The 19,689-nt window shown below is 41.7% G+C and overlaps 1 protein-coding gene across 2 annotated transcripts; it reads left to right on the top strand.

The window, feature by feature from the left end:
- Window positions 1-1,093: 1,093 nt before the first annotated feature.
- Window positions 1,094-19,201, top strand: lrrcc1 (leucine rich repeat and coiled-coil centrosomal protein 1). Of its 2 annotated transcripts, XM_084057623.1 has the most exons (20): window positions 1,094-1,376; window positions 2,740-2,786; window positions 3,264-3,469; window positions 3,597-3,662; window positions 3,778-3,945; window positions 5,643-5,809; window positions 6,241-6,447; window positions 6,659-6,852; window positions 7,905-8,076; window positions 8,305-8,453; window positions 9,900-10,104; window positions 10,383-10,522; window positions 12,213-12,414; window positions 13,693-13,878; window positions 14,381-14,555; window positions 16,426-16,589; window positions 17,211-17,419; window positions 17,825-17,962; window positions 18,401-18,536; window positions 18,794-19,201. In XM_084057623.1, the coding sequence occupies exons 1-20, from the start codon at window positions 1,374-1,376 to the stop codon at window positions 18,908-18,910; spliced, it is 3,051 nt and encodes a 1,016-aa protein (XP_083913749.1). In that variant the 5' UTR covers window positions 1,094-1,373; the 3' UTR covers window positions 18,911-19,201. The 2 variants fall into 2 exon arrangements, with proteins under 2 accessions (XP_083913749.1, XP_083913750.1); XM_084057624.1 differs by lacking the exons at window positions 1,094-1,376; window positions 2,740-2,786; window positions 3,264-3,469 and having other exon boundaries at window positions 3,651-3,688.
- Window positions 19,202-19,689: the final 488 nt, after the last annotated feature.

A 19,689-nucleotide genomic window follows, 5' to 3' on the forward strand; every position in this document is an offset into this window, starting at 1 on the left:
AGAAATTAACTGTCAACTTTTGTTTTTAACATTTGAGCAGAAGGACAACACATAAGCTGTAGCAGGACTATGCAGTTCTTCTGAGGCAGTAAAATCTCTCAAGTCAGATTGTAGGCTACTAACAGCAGAGTCTGTCAGCACCACTAATAGGAATAAACCCAGCACCTCTGAGGAAGTGGACTATGAAAGGGGAGGAGCCAAACCGAGTTCCTCTCTCTACGCAAAAAAATAGGTGGTGCCCCCAGAGGCAAAAACAAAGAAGAAAAAAAAACATGTTTTACCTTTTTTACCGATGATTGGGTTCCCAGTTTGCTGAGGCAGAGACCTCCTCTCATTTTGGGGCATAAACAAGAAGTTGAAGGATAAAATTAAGTCTGATAATGATGTACCATGCATGTTAACATCATTTATACTTTACATTACTTTGGACATTTTGGACAAAATAGCAAATTTTACACCTCCTGTTACAACTCATCATACAATTGAAAAGTGTAGGCCTATTTGCGTTACTCTCTACCCCCGAAAGAGAAAAGAGAAAAATATTGTGTAAATATTCCTTGTAATAAACTATGTAATGAATTACTGCGGGAAATAAATAGTTTGATACATTTGCAATATTTCACACAGCTGACAGATCCGGAAGTTACTACGTCATTGTAAACAAGGAAATGTAATCAGTGTTGCCATGTCCGCTTATTATAAGCGACCGTGGGCTTCTTTTTCTGTAAAGTTGCTTGTAAAAATTGGTTGTTGCGGTTTTTAGGCTTGTTTCTAAAGTGTACCTGCTTATTTAGGCTTTGCTTCCTATTTTTTATTATTTAAACAAGTGGTTCTCAAATATATTCATGAACTTTCATGTGCCCAGGGAGCTTTTGTGTGTTTCAAACAATATTCCAAATATTCCACATTTTATTGGAAGAGTTTTTGAAAATAGCAGATCTACAAGTTCTTGTAGATTGGCTATGTTCAAATAGCAGATGCATATAGGTTTAAAAGTGCTCATGTGGCCTAAAGTTGCTTCTTTTGGGCTTGTTTTCCTAGACCTGGTTGCTTATTTCTCTCACAAAATATGGCAACGCTGCTTGAAGCGGCGAATTCGACTTATGTGGCGGTCTAACAACAACAATAAGTTATGATTCACTGGTCGTTGTCAAATAATAATATGTCCCTTTTTTGAACGATATTGTCCTTTTTTATATGACATATGATGTTGTGACTGCATTTTGGGACGATCGTTGAGAGTTAACGCTTCTTATGGTTGGACTTTCTCTGAGTTAAACGTAGTTAGCTAACTCATGCTATTCAGCTTTTAGTGGAGTTGACAATCCGTTGTAATAACATAAGTCACCCCTGGCTCTCTGTATGGACATCTGATGGTAAGATCCCACACTAATAGATAACTTAACTATAGCACACACTGTGGTGGAAAAAGTATTTTAACTTTTTTTCCCCACAAGTTTTCAAATGTATGAACTGTTTAAAAATCTCTTGACAATAGCAGATTTGTGTCCCTCCCATTGCGACCCATTGTGAGCTTGTTGGCTATTTTCAAATGTTCGAAATGTATATGGTTGAAGTGTGTAAGTATGTTTTGTAATACTAATCAAAATCTACATCCTTACTAGTAACTCAAATGTTCAAATATGTGTAGTCAGAATCAGAAGAATCATTTTTGTATATCGTTTCCATCGCAACGTTATTTCCATAGAAAGAAGAGGGGGAGGAAGAAGAGGGGTGGGGGGCAATTGGGAAGGAGATCAAACAAGAGAACAACAAAAAGGCCAAACAAGTTATCTACATATTTACACTAGTATCTGAGATAAAAAAAAATATGACTAAGGTGCCTGAGCATAGCAGCAATGTATACTGTGCTTGATATACTTATGGACGTTAAAGTGCTTAGAGAAAAAAAAGAAAAAGCACAATAAAAAGACAAAAAAAGTCAGTGCGTTATACATGGGATTATGGTGCAAAAAAGTCAGTGCGTGGCGACCGCATAATCCACATAAGGTGTACTGACCCTGGTATAATCCGCAAGTAGTTCCATGAGGGAGAGCAAAAAAAGAAAGTCACTTGTACCTGGTGTAGTCCACAGGTATGTCCAAGGAGGAGCTAAATCCAAGTCCCTGGTATAATCCATAGGTGTGTTCAAGAAGAGCCACATTGAGCAGTCTGACAGCAGCCGGATTAAAACTGCACCAGAACCTGGTGGTGGTACTCTTGATACTGCGGTAGGGCCCCTTGCCCGGTCGCGGTCGCTGTAGGGTTTTGAACAGTTTGTGACTTGGGTGGTGCTTGTCCTTGATGATGCGCTTGGCTTTGACCACACACCACACGCTTTTTGTACAGTTCTTGGAGCACTGGGAGCTCGCCTCCCATTATACGCTCTGCCGATCGTACTACTTGCTGTAGGTTGATCATTTCTTGGGCAGTACAGTACAGTAGAAGTAAAAGTACTGACATTTGGAAATACTCCAGTTAAGTAAAAAATAACTAAAAACTGTACTTAAGTACAGTACTTGAGTAAATGTACTTAGTTACTTTACAAATTGGCATAATTCATATAATTTACAAGATGTTGCAGCTGCAGGTGTAAACAGATAGACGGTGGTGAAGTATTGCAGGTGCTGGAGGCAAACAGTATTTTGAATGTATCTGTTCAATAAATGGTACATCTGCTACACAGGTAATGTAAGTTACACATGAACAAAGTAAAGTAACATCAGTTTTGTAAACTAGGTTATGGCGGATGGAGAGCTGAGTCTGATCGACAAGAGCATATCAAGGTAAACAATTGCATCTTCTGTCGACACCTTTCATCAATCATCACCATACTACAGAGTTACAATAGATGTTGCTGTATTATGCCCTTTATTTCTGTACCAAACCTATTAAATATACGTATATCTAGTGAGGTGTATTCATTTCAAGGCTGTTCTGCACTCATCTTAATCTCTTTAAAAATCTATACTGTACTTCATTGACTGGGGTCCCTCCTTTTTTTCATTCTACACCAAATCTCTTGACCGAAAATAGGCGCTCTACAAGCTCACAATGAAATTAGTGTTGTGAAAAGTTGTGAGCTTGCACATCTGCTGCAAGCTCACAACCTGATTTTTCCGAACGTTTGCCTGTTTTCTCCAAAGGTTTGCTTATTATGACAGGGACGCTAGGGTTCATGTGGATGAACTGATTTGTCCTGTTAGATCTTTCTTGTTCACCACAGCTGTTACAAAGGCGGTTCCCTGTTTGTTTTTCTCTAGTCTGTTGGAGGTTCCTCTTACTCCCACTATAACTTCACTCAATCTGCACTGCAACCGCATTACAAGGATAGAGGGACTAACCACAGCTTGGCATCTGCGACACCTAGACCTTTCCTCCAATCGCATCTCACGCATTGAGGGTCTCGGCTCTCTGGCGTCCTTGAGAACCTTGAATTTATCTTGCAACTTAATCACCAAGGTTGAAGGTGAGCCTCCTGAGCCCTGACAGATAGAGCATTTTTTAGTCTTCATTAGCGGGGTCTTGTGTTTACTTTCGATACAATTGTCTCTGTTTTATGAGCTGTTTTTGTCCTCTTGCCTTTAATACTGAAGGACTTAATGGCCTTGTGAACCTGACAAGATTAAAATTGTCCTACAATCAGATAAGCAGCCTCACGGGTGAGTTGAATACCGATTGAACCAAGGTTTGCTTTTTTATTATTTTTTATTATTTACTTTTAGACCAATGAAGGTCGGATCGGTGATGTTGTTTTCAACTTTATGCCCACGTTAGGCTTGCTTTACCTCCATGGGACGGAATACAAGCTGAGGCACCTCAGTCTCCATAGCAACCGCCTGGACAGCATCAACCACCTGCTGCAGTGCCTGTTGGGAGTGCAGAGTTTGAGAGAAGTCACTCTGAGCCTGGATGGCAAAGACAATCCTCTCTGCACTTTGCCAGGTGAGGTATAAAGATGTTACGAAAGGCAACTTGAAGGTGGTTTCATTGCAGCTTAGAGATCATGTCTAATGTTCGATTTTCCGAAAGATTTATTGTAGTCATATGTTACAGCAACACTCAGTAACCTGCAAGGGGCTCTGCTGTGTTTGAAACATCCGTAGATATAAAAGTATGCATAGGTTAGGTTATAAACACCCTACTACCTACTTTGCTGGGGGACCTGATGAAGATTATTGCTAGGGATGCCATATAACCATGCATCTTCATATTTGATAAATGCCTCACTTGAGAGCCCCATGGATTGATTACTTCCTCTTAAGCTAAGCACAGCGTTGCTATAAGTGTCCGTTCTATACATTTATTTCTGTGGAAACATCGCTTCATCACACTCTATTCTAAATGATGTCCCCCGACTCCCCAAAATGCCCTTAATAAAATTGTAGCGCCGATTATGACTTTGTTTTATAGCTAGCATTGGAATCTGATTACACAGCTGATTTGCCAGCAGTTATTTATTAATGAAAAAGCCCCTAGATGTAATTACTCAAGATTAAGCTGGGTACCTGTTGTTTGTACAATCTAATCTATCCATCTGTAATGTCTGTGCACTAGTACATTGCGTAGATGCAGTGTAAGAAATGTTGTCTAAAATCAGGCATTTAATAGGACATACAGTATGTAAAGTCATATATGACAAATACATTTTTGTAAACCAGGAGTTACCACAGAAAGTGTAGATACATGACAAGAGATTAACCTATAATATTGGGGTCAGACAACTGGAACTTCAGAAGATCAAGACACTGTGTCTTCAGCATATATAAAACAAATTTATTTTAGAAAGGTATGGTTCAAAACATGCACCCATATGTTGTGGGCAACTGCTGTTCACCAGGAAACAATGCTTAAACAAACAAGACCTTCTGTATACAGGGTTGCTCACAAAGTGCTAATCAACATGGAGGTTACAAATCATAGAAGTATTTAAAAGTAGGGTAAGTGATTTACTTTGGTTAAAATAAGTGTTAAATAGCTCTATATTCTGATAGTAATCATTGCTATAGACATAGAGTGTTTGTTCAGTAAAAGGAGTCTCCCATGTCTCTCCAGTTCCTTATTAAACAGAAAATGCATTTTCAGTGCTCTCTCCTGATTGGCTTAAATTTTGTCACCTACCTGAAAATGTACTATATTATGTTTACTAAAGAGCTGGAGAGACCCCTGTGACCGAAAAAACGCTCTGTAGCAATGATTACTATCAGAATATAGTTCTTAAACCTGTTTAACAAAAAACAAAACAATACCAAAAAATATCACTTACAGTACCCTACCTTTAAGTCATGGAAAGAAACTCAAGGCAAATATAATTTAACAAACCAAACTTACATGATGTGAAACTGTAGAAACTACCAGACCAGAAACACTCGCGCCCTCTCCATTGGATTTCATTGGCATTCTGAGATTTCAAAGGACATTTCTGATCTTTGCTCCCGCATATTTCTGACTCTGCATTTCTGACTACATAAATTTGACCGCTATACTGTACGTAGGACAGCAGCACTCACTAAGCCAATTCCTTGGTTACGTGATTTTCATGATTCATGAGAGCCCACTTAAAAGTGGCCAGATTAATGAAGTGTCACTAGGCAGGTCACCCGTGTCAGTGCGTCCATAAGTGTGTGTCTGTTCTACTGCAGGGTACAGGGACATGGTTATGCAGTCATTACCGCAGGTCTCTATCGTGGATGGCCTGGACCGACTGGGGAATCCAGCACCTCTAGAGCTGGACAGTCCTGGTGACATTCCGGGTCTGGATGAATATGTGGAGTTCCTCCTCTCGTCAGATGCTAGTGCCACTGAACTGGTAGTTCCCATTTATTTTGTATGGAAATTGGTTTTGGATTGGAAGGGTTAAAGCGATACACAAAATCCTGATAAGTTTTTCGACCAAGCATGTTTAAACCCCCAATAGACTGAATTACAGCAAAAAGCTTATGTCCTATGTCCTAAACGTATCTCCTGTCTCTCCCTGTCTATCCTATCTGAATACAGCAAAAGCTGACAAAAAAATATATAGAAAGCAAAAAAAATAAAGAAAGGAAAAACAAACTCTGAATCAATTGGGAAAAGCCAGCTGGAGCGGAATGACAATTCATCATCATTCTTGTCTAAGTGCTGGTTATGAACATGTGTATGTGTGGCCCTCACCCAACCCCATTTATCTGAGTCTGTTGTAACTTGTAACAAAGTTGTTTTTTAGTGAAGTACAAGATGCATTTGTGGTGTTTATCGCAGGCTAGAGGGGATAGCTCTCGCAACACGCCCCGCATAGACGAGATGCTGAGCCGGTTCCGTCAGCGGACCAGTTCAGAAGAAGGCACAGATGCTGTCACACATCAGCGCTCCCGGCCACAGCAGGCTGACAAGGCCATTACAACAGACCCCGTCAGCGAGCACCGCATCAGGAAACTGGAACACCAGGTGTCCCAGCTGTTTCAACAGGTGTTTAGACCGGCTGATTAACTCTGATTAGAAGCATGTCCTTATGTTTCCATTCAGTGTACAAGATTGTATTAAGTGTGCCATTTTGTTTATTCCACCCCCCACCCCCCCCCCATTTGAACTCCTTCAGAGAAGTGTTTGTTGATCTAATGTTTGTTTACTTTTATAACTTTAAAACATTTTTTTTTAATATTCTGAAATATTCCCCTAGAACCCTGCAAGAGATATCTCCAGTAGCTCCACCCCCTCTGATGCGATGGTACGGAAGGCCAAGAGGGACATAGACCACACGTCAGAGAGTGAGTGTGACAGCGGGAAGGAGAACAAGAGGTGCTCCAGAATTCCAACACGGTCCACGACAGTCAGGAGAATCACCAAGGCGACTAAAGGCAGGAGATCAGACAGGTGATTTATAAGAGTTTGTGATAAGAAGTAGAAGATGTACGTTTCATCTACCATTCATTGTAAACTATTATCTGGAAATAGGGGCTTAACATCGATTATCTTCTGAGCGATTATTCTATTATTTTTGGATAAAATGTATATTAACATTATGTTTATTTATATTTTTTATAATCGACTTAACTGATTAGTCTGACTCTGACTAACCACTACCACTTAATCCATATATAGTGGACCGGTGTCCCCCAGGGGTCTATACAGCGTCTCCTCCTTTTTTCCCTCTACACCAAATGTTTTTGCTGAAAATAGCTGACCTACAAGCTTACAACGCATCGCGTTGCAACGCATTATGAGCTTATAGATTTGCTAATTTCGGTGCAAGTTCGCCCCAGAATAGGGACGCTAGTGGTTAAGCCATATTTTATATTTAGTCGTACAACAATAGCAGATCTACAACGCATCGCGACGTGTTCTGGAAATGAACTGTCATGCTATTCATATTCACCCACGAGACAGTTTGTGGGCTCATGTATGTTTACAATCCAGTAATTGGCAAGGTCTACCTGTTAATAATTAAACCCAATCGTTATGTGTTGTGTATCATGTATCAACCCAGTAAGTACCTTGATGAGAGAGCGAATGCCCCTGCCCCCTCACAAGGGACCAGGTGATAAATCTTCCTCTTGGAACGAGGTTGTAAACGCTCCTCCTCTCAGAAATTACAGCCCCCCCCCCAGCCTGTGATGAACGACTGGGCTGCCTTGCTCTGCCCCCTCATCTTACTTCATCAGCCACTTATGACACCTGCTTAGGATGCATTAATGTAGCTTTAGTGAGCTCCCAACTGTCCTCATCAAAATCAAGGTGATGGTGAGGCATTCGCCCCCAAATTTTATTCGGAGTTGGTAAAAGTTTATGCGATGATGAAATTGAACAAGTTATCAGCCTTGACCTTCACAGACCCAGACATTTGCCTGAGGACTTCTTTTTAAATAACTGATTTTTTTCTTTCCTTTTTTTTTAAGCTGACTCAAATATGTTTGTTTTATGTGCAGTGATCAAGAGAATCACAAACAGAAGGGAGTAAAGTGCGCTGGGCACAAGAGGAAGACCGAGGCCCCTGGGCATTTAGACACAGCGGGATCAGCAAGGAGGGGCCCCTTGGTAGTTAGCCGGGCCCCAGGGGCCAGGAGCACCAAGCCCACCGTGGAGGAGGAAACCTACAGGGTACTAAGCAGTATAAACTGTATGATGTCCATTGTTCTCAATATTGTCACACTTGGTATCTCAACCATGAAGGTTCCACAGTGAACCTTCATGTTTTATAGGTTTTAGTTTTCCTGGAATCAGGCTTTTAAGTACTGCAAATTAAAGAGGGTTAAGGTGGACATAAGAAAGACATAATTGTACTTGTTTATGTATTTTACTAATTGTGTGATTGTGTGTGTACACTAGACAATTGTAGAGGAGCGTGACCAGGAGAGGGAGAGGCGCTGGAAGGCCGAACAGGCTGTGAGGAAGCTTACAGAGCAGATGAATAACCTGCAGACCAGAGCCAGTGAGGAGAAAGACCTCCAGAGCATGGCCTTGCACACCACAGACAGGTACACACACACACACACACACACACACACACACGCGCACACGCACACGCACACGCACACACGCACACACACACGCACACGCACACACACACACACACACACACACACACACACACGCAGTGTCATTGGCTCAGGAAGTAGACTAGCTATCTTGGAAACTGGAAGGTTCTTGAGAAAGACACTTAACCCTTAACTGCTCTCGATGAGCAGGTTGGTGCCTTGCATGGCTGCCTCTAGCATTGATGTGTGTGTGTGTGTGTGTGATTGGGTGAATGTAATTCACGTTGTAGCGCTTTGGAGAAAAGCACTATAGCAATGCACCATTTACTCGTTGATCACACACAGGAGAGTTTTAAGACCATATATTTGAAGTAGATGCTTGAAGGGAACAGGAAATCATTGAACTACTCTTGTGTTGTTTTTATAGAGGTTTACTTTATAATGGATTCTCATCTATTTCTACCCCCACCATCCTTTTGTATTTCTCTCGTGAGGCTGAGGCTCGCCATCTGTTTCTGAATAATGAATATCTATCCATCCTGCCATTAACATTCCTCACCATCGCTGCCGAAAAACTCCTTCGAAAATCAGCCGTCCACTTTCCATCCATTACCCCAACAAATTAAGCATGAAGGCAGTTTCCTGTGATAGGCGTGATATTTAGCACAAAACAGGCTAATCATCTATTCATTCTGGCTGAGCCTGTACCTTTTTATTTAAGCCACAGGGTATGATTATCTATAATTAAGTTCCTCCAAATATCACCATCTCACTTCCTCAAATATGTCAGACCCCTCGACTGGAGTGCTAAAGTGTCACTCCTCTGTGCAGATAAAGACAGGGAGCCGTGTGTAGATGTATTGTATTGTGCTCTGTCATTGCTTGCACTGCCCCCCTCGCTCAGATAAATTGTCATCATGATAGCAATTAGAGAGTTGGTGACAGCCATATGTGTGACAGATGAATCCATCTTAATTGCCACTCCTGCGGCAGTGGTCTAATGATATCGAGCAGGGGTTGCTGCTGTTAACTCTTTATCTCGTGGCTCATGGGAAATTTAAAGAGCTAAGTCATACTGCATGAGGAGGTCATTGACTCACAGTTCCCATACGCCTATTAGGCATGAGCGCGCTCAGTTTCTTTCCATCCTGCTCTTTTCATTCGATACTCTTTCATTTTCCACTTCACCACACCTTTCCCTTTTTGTTTGAGCTGTTTTAAAAAAAAGAATCCTTTTCTATTCTATTAACCTTCCCCTCTTAGTTTATGTTCGATTCAGAAAATACTTAATTTTCAGAATTCTCTTATTTCCCACACACCTTACAATGTTGCTTATTTTTAACATGGATACTACTCTTCTTATCGTGGTGCTAGGTCGGGAGCCCATGAATTATTTTCATGTTTCTACACATTTACCCCCCCCATTCTTTCCTTCTACTCTTCCAGGCTTAAGGAGTTGTTGCTAAAGGAGAGGTCGGAGCACTCTGGCCTACAGACCCGTGTAGAGGAGATGGAGGGTAGGTGTCAGTCCTTGACCCAGCAGTTGGAGCAGGCCCGTGACAATGAGGACCAACACAAGAGGGCACTGCGCAGCCTGGAGGACACCATCTCCCATGGAGAGGCTCTCAGGGCACGCCAACAGGCAGAGGAGGTAGCTAGCTTAGCAGCATTAGCTTTTGATACTGTACTGTACAAGACTAGTTGGTGGAAGTCAATCAGAATCTGTTCTGTTTTATTTGGAGTTTGTTTTGGTCATTTTCTTTTTTTTCCCCCACAACTTTTTCTCTGAATGTCTTAAAGGATATTAGTTTTCTCACTGTTCGCTCAGTGTGATTATGATTAATCACCTTTCGTAAATGTGCCCATGCCAATTTTCTGTCTGAATTGTTGAAAGAAATTATAAAACAGGTGATGTTTTTGATCTTTCAGATGAAACGAACTCAGGAGCTGGGGAACAGGGTATCAGCTCTGAAGAGAGAAGTGGATCTTCAGAGAGCCTCTGTTCGCCAGCACAAAGACAAGCTGCAGCAAGTCCATGAACTGCTGGCATCCAGGGAGCAAGAACACAGGTGCACTTCAAAATGATATACAATCATTCTGGTAAACATAAAAAAGTCGGATGTCAAGGTTTAAAAAGTATGATTAATTACTTTCTCTAAAATATGACTTTTTGTGAGGAACTCACTCATGATAGGTAATAATTTCAACAATTGTCGCTAGTATTTATTACTCACATGCTATGATTTTTTTCATACCAGGTGTTTCACTTTTCACAAGAGCGATATCTCATTTTATAACAAACTGCGCAACCATTATTCACTAGTAGTCCATACCCTTGGAGACGCCCCCTTCTGTGACGCACGCGGAACTGCTTTGCCCCTAGTCATGCGTCACATTCCATGAGGATCGCACTGCCCGTTTTTCCTCCATGGTGGAAAATAGTGCTCGGCGCTGGCAGGGGTAGGGGGGGAGGGGGAGGGATAATTTACGATTCTGTCCCCAGTCCCTAGTATCGGTACATAACTGGAACGGCGCTGAGTCGGCTCTAGTGGGCTTCGCAACATTTGGCACGGCCACTCACTTGCCTGGGGCGGTGCCTCTCGTTGCTCAAGTAGAGACTAGAGCCGGCGCACCTCCATCGTTGTAACAGTTTTTTTGCCCAACTACTTCCCAACTTAATATTAGGGGCTGTAGTCTGTTCTCACCAAGTGGGCCGAGTGGTCCGCCTCGCTGGGGGTGACAAAAACTATGCCTAAACCTATCTTTAATCCCAAATAAGCAGCGCCGGGGGAGGGATTCGATCCCGAGGCTTGTGGATTGGTAGTCTGTTGTTTAGCGTTGCACGCCACGAGAGCATCTGGTATTGTAGGGGTTTTGGCCCTACAATACCTACATTTAACACGCAGTCCGCTCATGTGAGAGAGCGGCGTGCATCACAGAAGGGGGCGTCACCAAGTTACGTTACTACGATCCGGTGGGTGTTTGCGTCATTTCCACCTACTGTCCATCCGGGCTATGGGACTGCAACCAAGCCTACAGATCCCATAATCTGCGACGACCGTTCACATAAACGCTAATAAACAGCTTAGATTTGAACAATTGGCTTCGTCACTCTCTTCGATGCCCGTGTGCAAGTTTCTGAGGAGAACGAGGTTCCAGACAGGGGTTTCTTCATTTTATAGTAAGAAGTAGTAGGATTCGAAAGGGCCTACTCTGTGTGGAGTTTGCATGTTCTCCCCGTGTCTCCTAGGGTAGTTAATACCCTCACAAAAACATGTAGTAATCCTGGTCACTATACTGCCTCCCCCTGGTCAGCCGGGGCGCCTGATGGAGGAGAAGGGAACTGGTTGGAATAACGTGTTCCTTCCACGCGCTATGTCCAACCAGGGAAACTCCCCCCTGTCGGGTGATAAGAAGCGGCCTGCTTGCTCCTCATGCATTGAAGGAGGCATGAGCTTCAGCTTGGGCTCTCCCTAGGCTGGCAGAGGGTAGGTAGTGCCCAGGATTACATAGGCAATTGGCACTGGGTGAAAAAAATGTGGGTTACAAAATCGTGGGATAAAAATTATATATAAAAAAAAAAAAAAAAAAGAAGTAGTAGGATCAGGGTCTGTTTTTTAAACTTAAACAATCAAATAGGAATTCTAGTTGCACGTCTTTTATGAGGGCATACATAACACTCAAATCTTATCTGCAGTAATTTCTAAATTGGCAAAGTGTCCAGATGTGAACATTCCATCCCTGCTGTTGGCTCCACAGAAAAGCGCTGGAGGCACGGTTAACACCTAGCGGGGCAGAGTTCCGTGAAGCAGTGGCGAATGAGGTGGTGTCAGTGGAACAGAGACATGCCCACAGGGCAGCAGAGCTGGATGAGAGACTTGCAGAGGGCAGGAAGCAGTATGGCGCCCTGGAGGACGAGTTCCGCATGGCACTAACCATCGAGGCTACTCGCTTCTCTGAGGTCTGGACAATAGTAGAGACGCCTGCCTTTTGGACTGTGTTGTAGACCAGTGGTTCTTTTTCATGGCACGGATGTATTTGGCCAAATTATTTCAAATTAAAAAAGTAAAACGGATCTACAAGCTCACAGCGCTTCGTATCGCGATGCGCTGTGAGCTTGTAGGTTGACTGTTTTTGAATAGCGTATAGATAGATCCCTGGGGATCCTCGGACCCCACTTTAAGAACCACTTTTGTCGATAATTGAGGCATGGCCTTTCCAAATGGCATTCAACAATATTAACCCGATATTGTCCCTATTTTGGGAATGTCATATGCAACAATTTCAAAATTTGAAAAAAATATAATAAAAATAGTCAATCTTGTAGATTGGCTTTTTTCGCTGTTTGTCATAACGACTAAGAGGGCTTAAGTGGTTAAAATTATTTTTGCAATCCTGTGGATAAATGACTTCATTCCCCATATATTTTTTTCAACCAGCTGATGGGTGAGGGCTATGAATGAGTTATGAGTAAGGATAATTTGACTGGATAAGTCAGTCATTGCCACAGGACAATTGCTATATAAAAGGATTAGAATTTAATCGGTCTGTTCTACCTTGATACTTTCACACATTTAATTTGCACTCTGCAAGAATTGTAATCTCATTCCTCAGTGCTAATGTCGGAGCAATTTGATGCGCTTTAACTTTAACTTTTTAACCTCGCAGAGTGTGAAGGAGATACAGATTGCCACTCAAATTCATGTGGCTTTTTACAGATTGCCTCCGGTAAACCAATTAAACTAGACAATCCTGTTGGATCTCAAATTTGACACTGACTGATTAAATTGTTGGTCGGGTGATACGCTTTTGACAGTACCAAAGATTCTTTGCTCCTTGTTCAAACTTTTCTGTGGCCATGTACACAGTACATTCCTCATATTTAAATTAAGTGTTCATTTATATATTTGTAACTCAGAAAGTGTATACATCATTTGCACACTCTATTTTTACTGTGTATGTTAACCCCTACTTCTCGCCTATACTGTCAGTGGTGTAAAGTAACTAAGCGCAGTTACTCAATTACTGTACTTAAGTACAATTTTGAGGTATTTTTTACTTAAATGGAGTACTTTTGGTACTTTAAGTACATTTTGATACCAATACTTTTGTACTTTCACTCAATCAAATGTTTTATTCCGGACTTTTACTTGTAACAGAGTATTTCTACATTGCAGTATTGATACTTTTACTTAAGTAAAAAATGGGAGTAGTTTTTCCACCACTGTACTGTGTACAGGTGAAGGAGGTGTGCGACCAGTTGGGCACTGAGCTGTCAGAGCTCAAGACAGGCCTGGGCTTGTCCCAGCAGAGGGAGACGCAGTCTGCCTCCCTGGTGCAGGAGCTCACAGCCATGGTCAAAGAGCAGAAGAGCCGCATCGCTGACCTTATCAAATCTAAGAGAGATGCTGTCACTGAACTGAAGGTATAGCGAGACTGCATATCTTCTAGCGGTACCTCTAGTACTACAAAGATGTGTTACCCTTTGGTTATAAAGACTAACCTTTTCAAAATGTCCTGAGATAAGAGGCCCAGATAGAGTGCTGGATGTCGTCGCCGTCGGGTGGAAACCTGGTATCTCCATGTTTCATTAACATTAACTTTTAATGTTTTTTTCATAAATGAATGCCCTACTTCATCATTCGAGAGTGTCACACAAAGTAGTGAAAATAGCAGATATCCAAGCTCACAACATTTTGCACGGCTATTTTCACTATTTAAAAAAAAAAGAGTAATTAAATGGTTTTGGACATACAAGGTTTCCACCCGACAGCAACAATATCTGTTTTTATTTGTCTATCTGTTACAGTCTCTTCAATATCTAAAATACATGCCGGCAAAAAGATTCAGACCCTTTGAATAACAGTCCATCTGTAAGCCATTGACCTCAGTAAATCTTTGCCGCTGTCTGTCCGTCTGTTCATCAGGGCCGTCTGCGGCCCCTAGAAGCCGCGGCGGCACAGGATAGCCGTCTCAGCCTGCAGCTAGAATTGCTGAAGAAGGACAAGTCGCGTTTGCTGACCCAGCTCACAGCCCAGGAGTCGGTCATAGACGGCCTCCGAGCCGAGAGGAAGATCTGGGGTCAGGAGCTTGCTCAGCAAGGTATGAACACTGCTTACTAATCTTAGTTAATAGTTAAATATAGAAATATATACATACAGTGTGTGTGTACACACACACATACACACATATTAAACACAGAGAAAAGGATTAGTGGAGGACTGGAGGTACTTCTGTGGCCTACTGGCAGTGTGTACAAGAAATGTGGCGCTGATCAGTCCAGCAGTTTGCAAAATTATTTTCAGGCACACAGACAGACAGACAGATATACATTGTATATACAATTTATATCTAGCATGTAGGATACTTGGGGGAGACTGCGTAGTGCGTACAAGTATGACCTTATTGACCTGTTGACACAGAACACGCAACCAGTTTCCAAGTGACCAAAACAAGTTTTCAAGAGAGTGAAGAACAGCTTTGATAATGTCCAGACAGGGTCAGCCATTTTAGGAAGAAAGTTCTTTGTCTGTTTTCATGGAAGGAGTTCAATTAGATTATGTAACAGTGCAGCACACTGTTAACCATTTTGTCATTCTCTGTCGAGTATTTGTTGTTAACGCTGAGTGATCTGAGTTCATAATAAATATATCTAAAAGGAATATTGTATTCATCTTGTGAATTCTCGGCTGGCAGAATGCCATCATAGAAAACACTGTTTGAAGAAAGAAAGAAATTAAAGTGTCATAGACAGCACTCAACTTTGATGCTCCTTTCATCAATTCACAAAATGTGAAAAATATTCACACACAAAAGAAATCACTGGAAAATATTCTGGGATTTACTTCCTTGGCCTACTGCCAGTGAGCAAAATAGATTTGGTGCTGATCGGTGTGGTGTTCTTTTTTAGATTAGCCAACAGACAGGCAGGCACAGACGGCTTGCCTCCTAGGATAATAGCAATGTCTCTTTTACATACCGACTCCATGTGAACTGACTGTCTGCTGTGTAGTGTAGGGATTTCTAGACCCTACCTGAATGGGGTTGCTGTTAAGAGGAAATACATATATAATTATATATATATATATATATATATATATATATAGGGTTAGGGTATATATACATATACATACATACATACATACACAGTATATAAAAATAAAATACTAACAAACAAATAATAATCATGTCGTGCCCCACAATTATACATTGGAACGTCAAAATCTGTGTCTCATTATTGATCACAAACCGCAATCAAAAGCGTTCATTTTATTGGTGTGCCAATAAAAAAGTGGAAATGTGAGTAATTTGTACTCCATTTAATAGAAATCTTTGGATGTGCTACCCTTTTGCATTTTTTTGTATTCCTTTTTTTGATATGTATACTGGACTTTGGGTCTGGAACTCCACTGAGAACCCATTGTTGATGCGCAACCTCTTTTTCTTATATAGAAAATGTATCTTGCATTGATAGATGAGTTGAGATATAATATATAAAACACAATATGGACGACATGTATAAAAGGCTGATACTTGAGCACAATAAACATGTAAAAGCGACTTAATTTGTAATCATGGTACAGTAGACAAAGAACCTTGTTGTCTCTCTCGGTCACACACATGGACTGCTCCGTGCTCAGGCCATTTGGACTCTTCATATCGGCCACTGGCACAGGCATACTGAGCTTCTTCCAAGCAATTGGAGCACCCACGAAGCACTGCAAAAATCTTAAGATATTGCACTGCAGTGTCATTATCAAGATTCTTGGGTGGAAAAGCTAGAGCTGCCATCTAGTGGGCATGTGGAGTACACCACACACACACACACACACACACACACACACACACACACACACACACACAGACACACAGACACACAGACACACAGACACACAGACAGACAGACAGACAGACAGACAGACAGACATGTCAACCCTGTGAGAAATAACCAAAAATTCTGTCTGTTTGGCAGGAGTGTCCCTGGCCCAGGATCGCGGTCGTCTGGAAGCCAGAATCGAGGTTCTGTGCACGGAGCTGGAGACTCAGAAGAAACAGAATGAGAGGGACAACGACAGCCTCCGGATCAAAGTCAAGATCATTGACGACCAGACAGAGACCATCCGCAAGCTGAAAGAGGTAGCAGGCCTATAACGTTACAAAGAATGAAAACCAATATGCCTTGCAAAAAGTTAGTGCACGTTAGGTTCTGTTAGGTTTGCAATTTTTCACTCAGTGTCATACTTGCTTTGTAAAAGCAGTGATCTTTTTCGTCCATCTCTGGTCTCGACCACGTCCTCACCTGCTGCGTCCACCTCACATGACCTCCTTCTTTTCTCCCACTCCCATTTCTCCTGCCCTCCAGTGGTGATCCGTTCTAAGGAGATGCCTCCACTATTTTGAAGTTGCCTCAGTTCCTTTTCTTGGCACTGTTAACTTTTTATTCTAGACATCATTACTTGGAATAATTAATTTTAACATTTACATTTTGTTTTATCCTGAAGATACTGAGACATCCTCATGGCAACTGTGTTTTTCTCTCACAACAAACTATTGAATTAATACAGCAACGTCATACGCCCACCCACTTCCTTCCACCTACTCTCTCTCTCTCCCTGTCTGTCTCCCTCCCTCCCTGTCTGTCTGTCTGTCTGTCTGTCTGTCTGTCTGTCTGTCTGTCTGTCTGTCTGTCTGTCTGTCTGTCTGTCTCTCTCTCTCTCTCTCTTTCTTTTTGTGTGGGTGTCTCTCTCCCTCCTTAAGGCCTTGCAGGAGCGTGACGAGCAGATACGGAGGTTGCGCGAGGAGTCTGTCCAGGCCCAGAGGAGGTTCCGTCAGCAGCTGGAGGAGGAGACTGCGCCGCTGACTGAGCTCAGGGAGCGGGTGGAGCAGCTCAGCTTGCGCAAGGAGGAGCTCAAACAACAGCTAGAGGATAAGGAGCTGGAGCTGGTGGAGGCCCACCGGGTCTACAGGCAAGACACACACTACCACAGTTTACACTGACAACCATACAGTCGTTGTCTCCCACCAGCTCTGTGCATAACTGTATTGTTATGCAGTATTGACTTGGCAGCACAGTTGAACCGGATGCATGCACATGCATGACTAATGGGAGATGTAGTGGTAAGGTTAATTCTATGGCTGAGAATTGTAGTCGATTTGTAGGCGGCCTTTTATTTTATTCTCAATTTGTACTTTTTCACCGTCGGTTGATGTTTCGTAAACATATGAGTAAGTGAAACAGTTCGTGATTTAAAGTCTATTGGATATTTGAATGGGAAACCATCTTCAGACTTCGGTACTCTATACCTTCATACCTATCATGTTCCAAGTCTTTCATATAACCATCTCTCTATATCGTGTGTCTGTCCTCCCAGCGCTTCCAATAAGAAGTGGCAGGGGAAGGCAGAGCTGTTGACTCATCTGGAGAGCCAGGTGAAGCGCATGAAGGAGAACTTTGACTCCAAGGAACACTCATTGGTAGAGGAAAGGAACAAAGCCACGGAAGCACACAAGTAGGCTTACAGAACTCTCTGATTATGTAATATTTACAGTATATATGTTTACAGTATATAGTATACCGTATATATACCGTATAGTGGCCACAGCCTTTATTTGCCTCAACTGCAGAGGCTACCAGGCGTAAATCGGTACACATATTTTTCCTATTCCCAGTATGTGATAGTGTTTTGTTGACCTTAGTCTGGAATTAAATGGCAGATACTGTCTAAACACATATTTGTGGTTAAAGCTAGTAAGTACAAGGTCATCAACTGTGAATGTGATGTGATTAAAAATGTTTTTTAGATAAAAAAAAAAAGGTTTTATTATGGATTTGCCTGAGAGGTGCATCCTGAGGTGGGACGGAATTTCCCGTCTGGAACTAAATGCATCCCCTGAATGCTATTTGTTGTTCAAATCACAAATGAGTTATTTTTCCTGTGCCTCTTAAGAGTTGCAGTGGAGAAGTTGCATTGCGTGGACGATGCATTCCGTGGACAGCTGGAGTCTGTGCAGGCCTCTCACCAAGCTGAGCTCTTACAACTGGCCAATGAGAAACAGAAACGGATGGAACAAGCCAATCAGAGGGTACGATATTGGCTTCCTTACACATAAGTATTATTTGGGTTCTGTTATGTGATGCAATGTCACCAAGAAATGTGTTCATTGCAGCAGTGTGTGTGTGTGTGTGTGTGTGTGTGTGTGTGTGTGTGTGTGTGTGTGTGTGTGTGTGTGTGTGTGTGTGTGTGTGTGTGTGTGTGTGTGTGTGTGTGTGTGTGTGTGTGTGTGTGTGTGTGTGTGTGTGTGTGTGTGTGTGTGCATGTGCGCGTGTGTCTGTTCCTCAGGTGTTTGAAGTTGAAGAGGAGATGCGTCAGCTCCTGGAAGAGACAGAAACTAATAAGAAAGTCATGGAGGAGAAGATGAGACGTCTCACTACAGTTTTAAAAACTTTTGACATGTGAAATGACTTCTGTCCCAAGTCACTTTATTAAATGTCTGTGCCACAATTGTTGAGCTTATATGAACAGAGAACCTGTGAAAGATGGTTGTCATTTTATGTATTATTATCTGTTTCTATTTTCGAAATAGTGAATTATTGTTCGTGTATTTTAGCACATCATGTACATTGTACATCATTCTCTCGTAAAGAATATTAATTTAATAACTTGAACTGAATTTAAGCCAAGGAAGAACAACTCTACAAATATTATTGTATTTGTGTCACTTACTGAATAAAATGTATTCAGTATACACTGGAGTAATTAAAGCACGTAAAATATAACATTTAATGTTATATTTTACCTGTTTTAATTACTCCAGTGTCCAATGTATTTGTATTTAAGTTAATAAAGTTAATATGCATGACTAATTGTACTAACGTATTATTATGATTAAGTATTACTAAATGCATTTGAAACTAAATATGTTTTATACTGAATAATAATGAATATCCCTTGTGATAGGGTTTATAAAATCCAGTGCAGATATGAAATGTGGCCCCCTGGAGGAAATTTAGTGGCCCTCTCCATCATCAAAGTTGCCCACCCCTCCCCTGCTCTAAAATGAAGTTACTATGGGCAGGCTTTGGATGATAGTATAGCCTTTGCAAAAATACAAAAAAATATTATTTGAATGACCGATTCTTCTTTCTGACCCATCCCTACCATCCACAAGCTCACAACCGTTGTGATGTGACGCGTTGTAACCTTGTAGATGCTATCTTTGAAAGAAAAATGTGGGT

Source organism: Gymnoscopelus microlampas, assembly GCF_963454915.1.
Source record: "Gymnoscopelus microlampas genome assembly, chromosome: 5".
NCBI classification, from domain to species: Eukaryota; Metazoa; Chordata; class Actinopteri; order Myctophiformes; family Myctophidae; genus Gymnoscopelus; species Gymnoscopelus microlampas.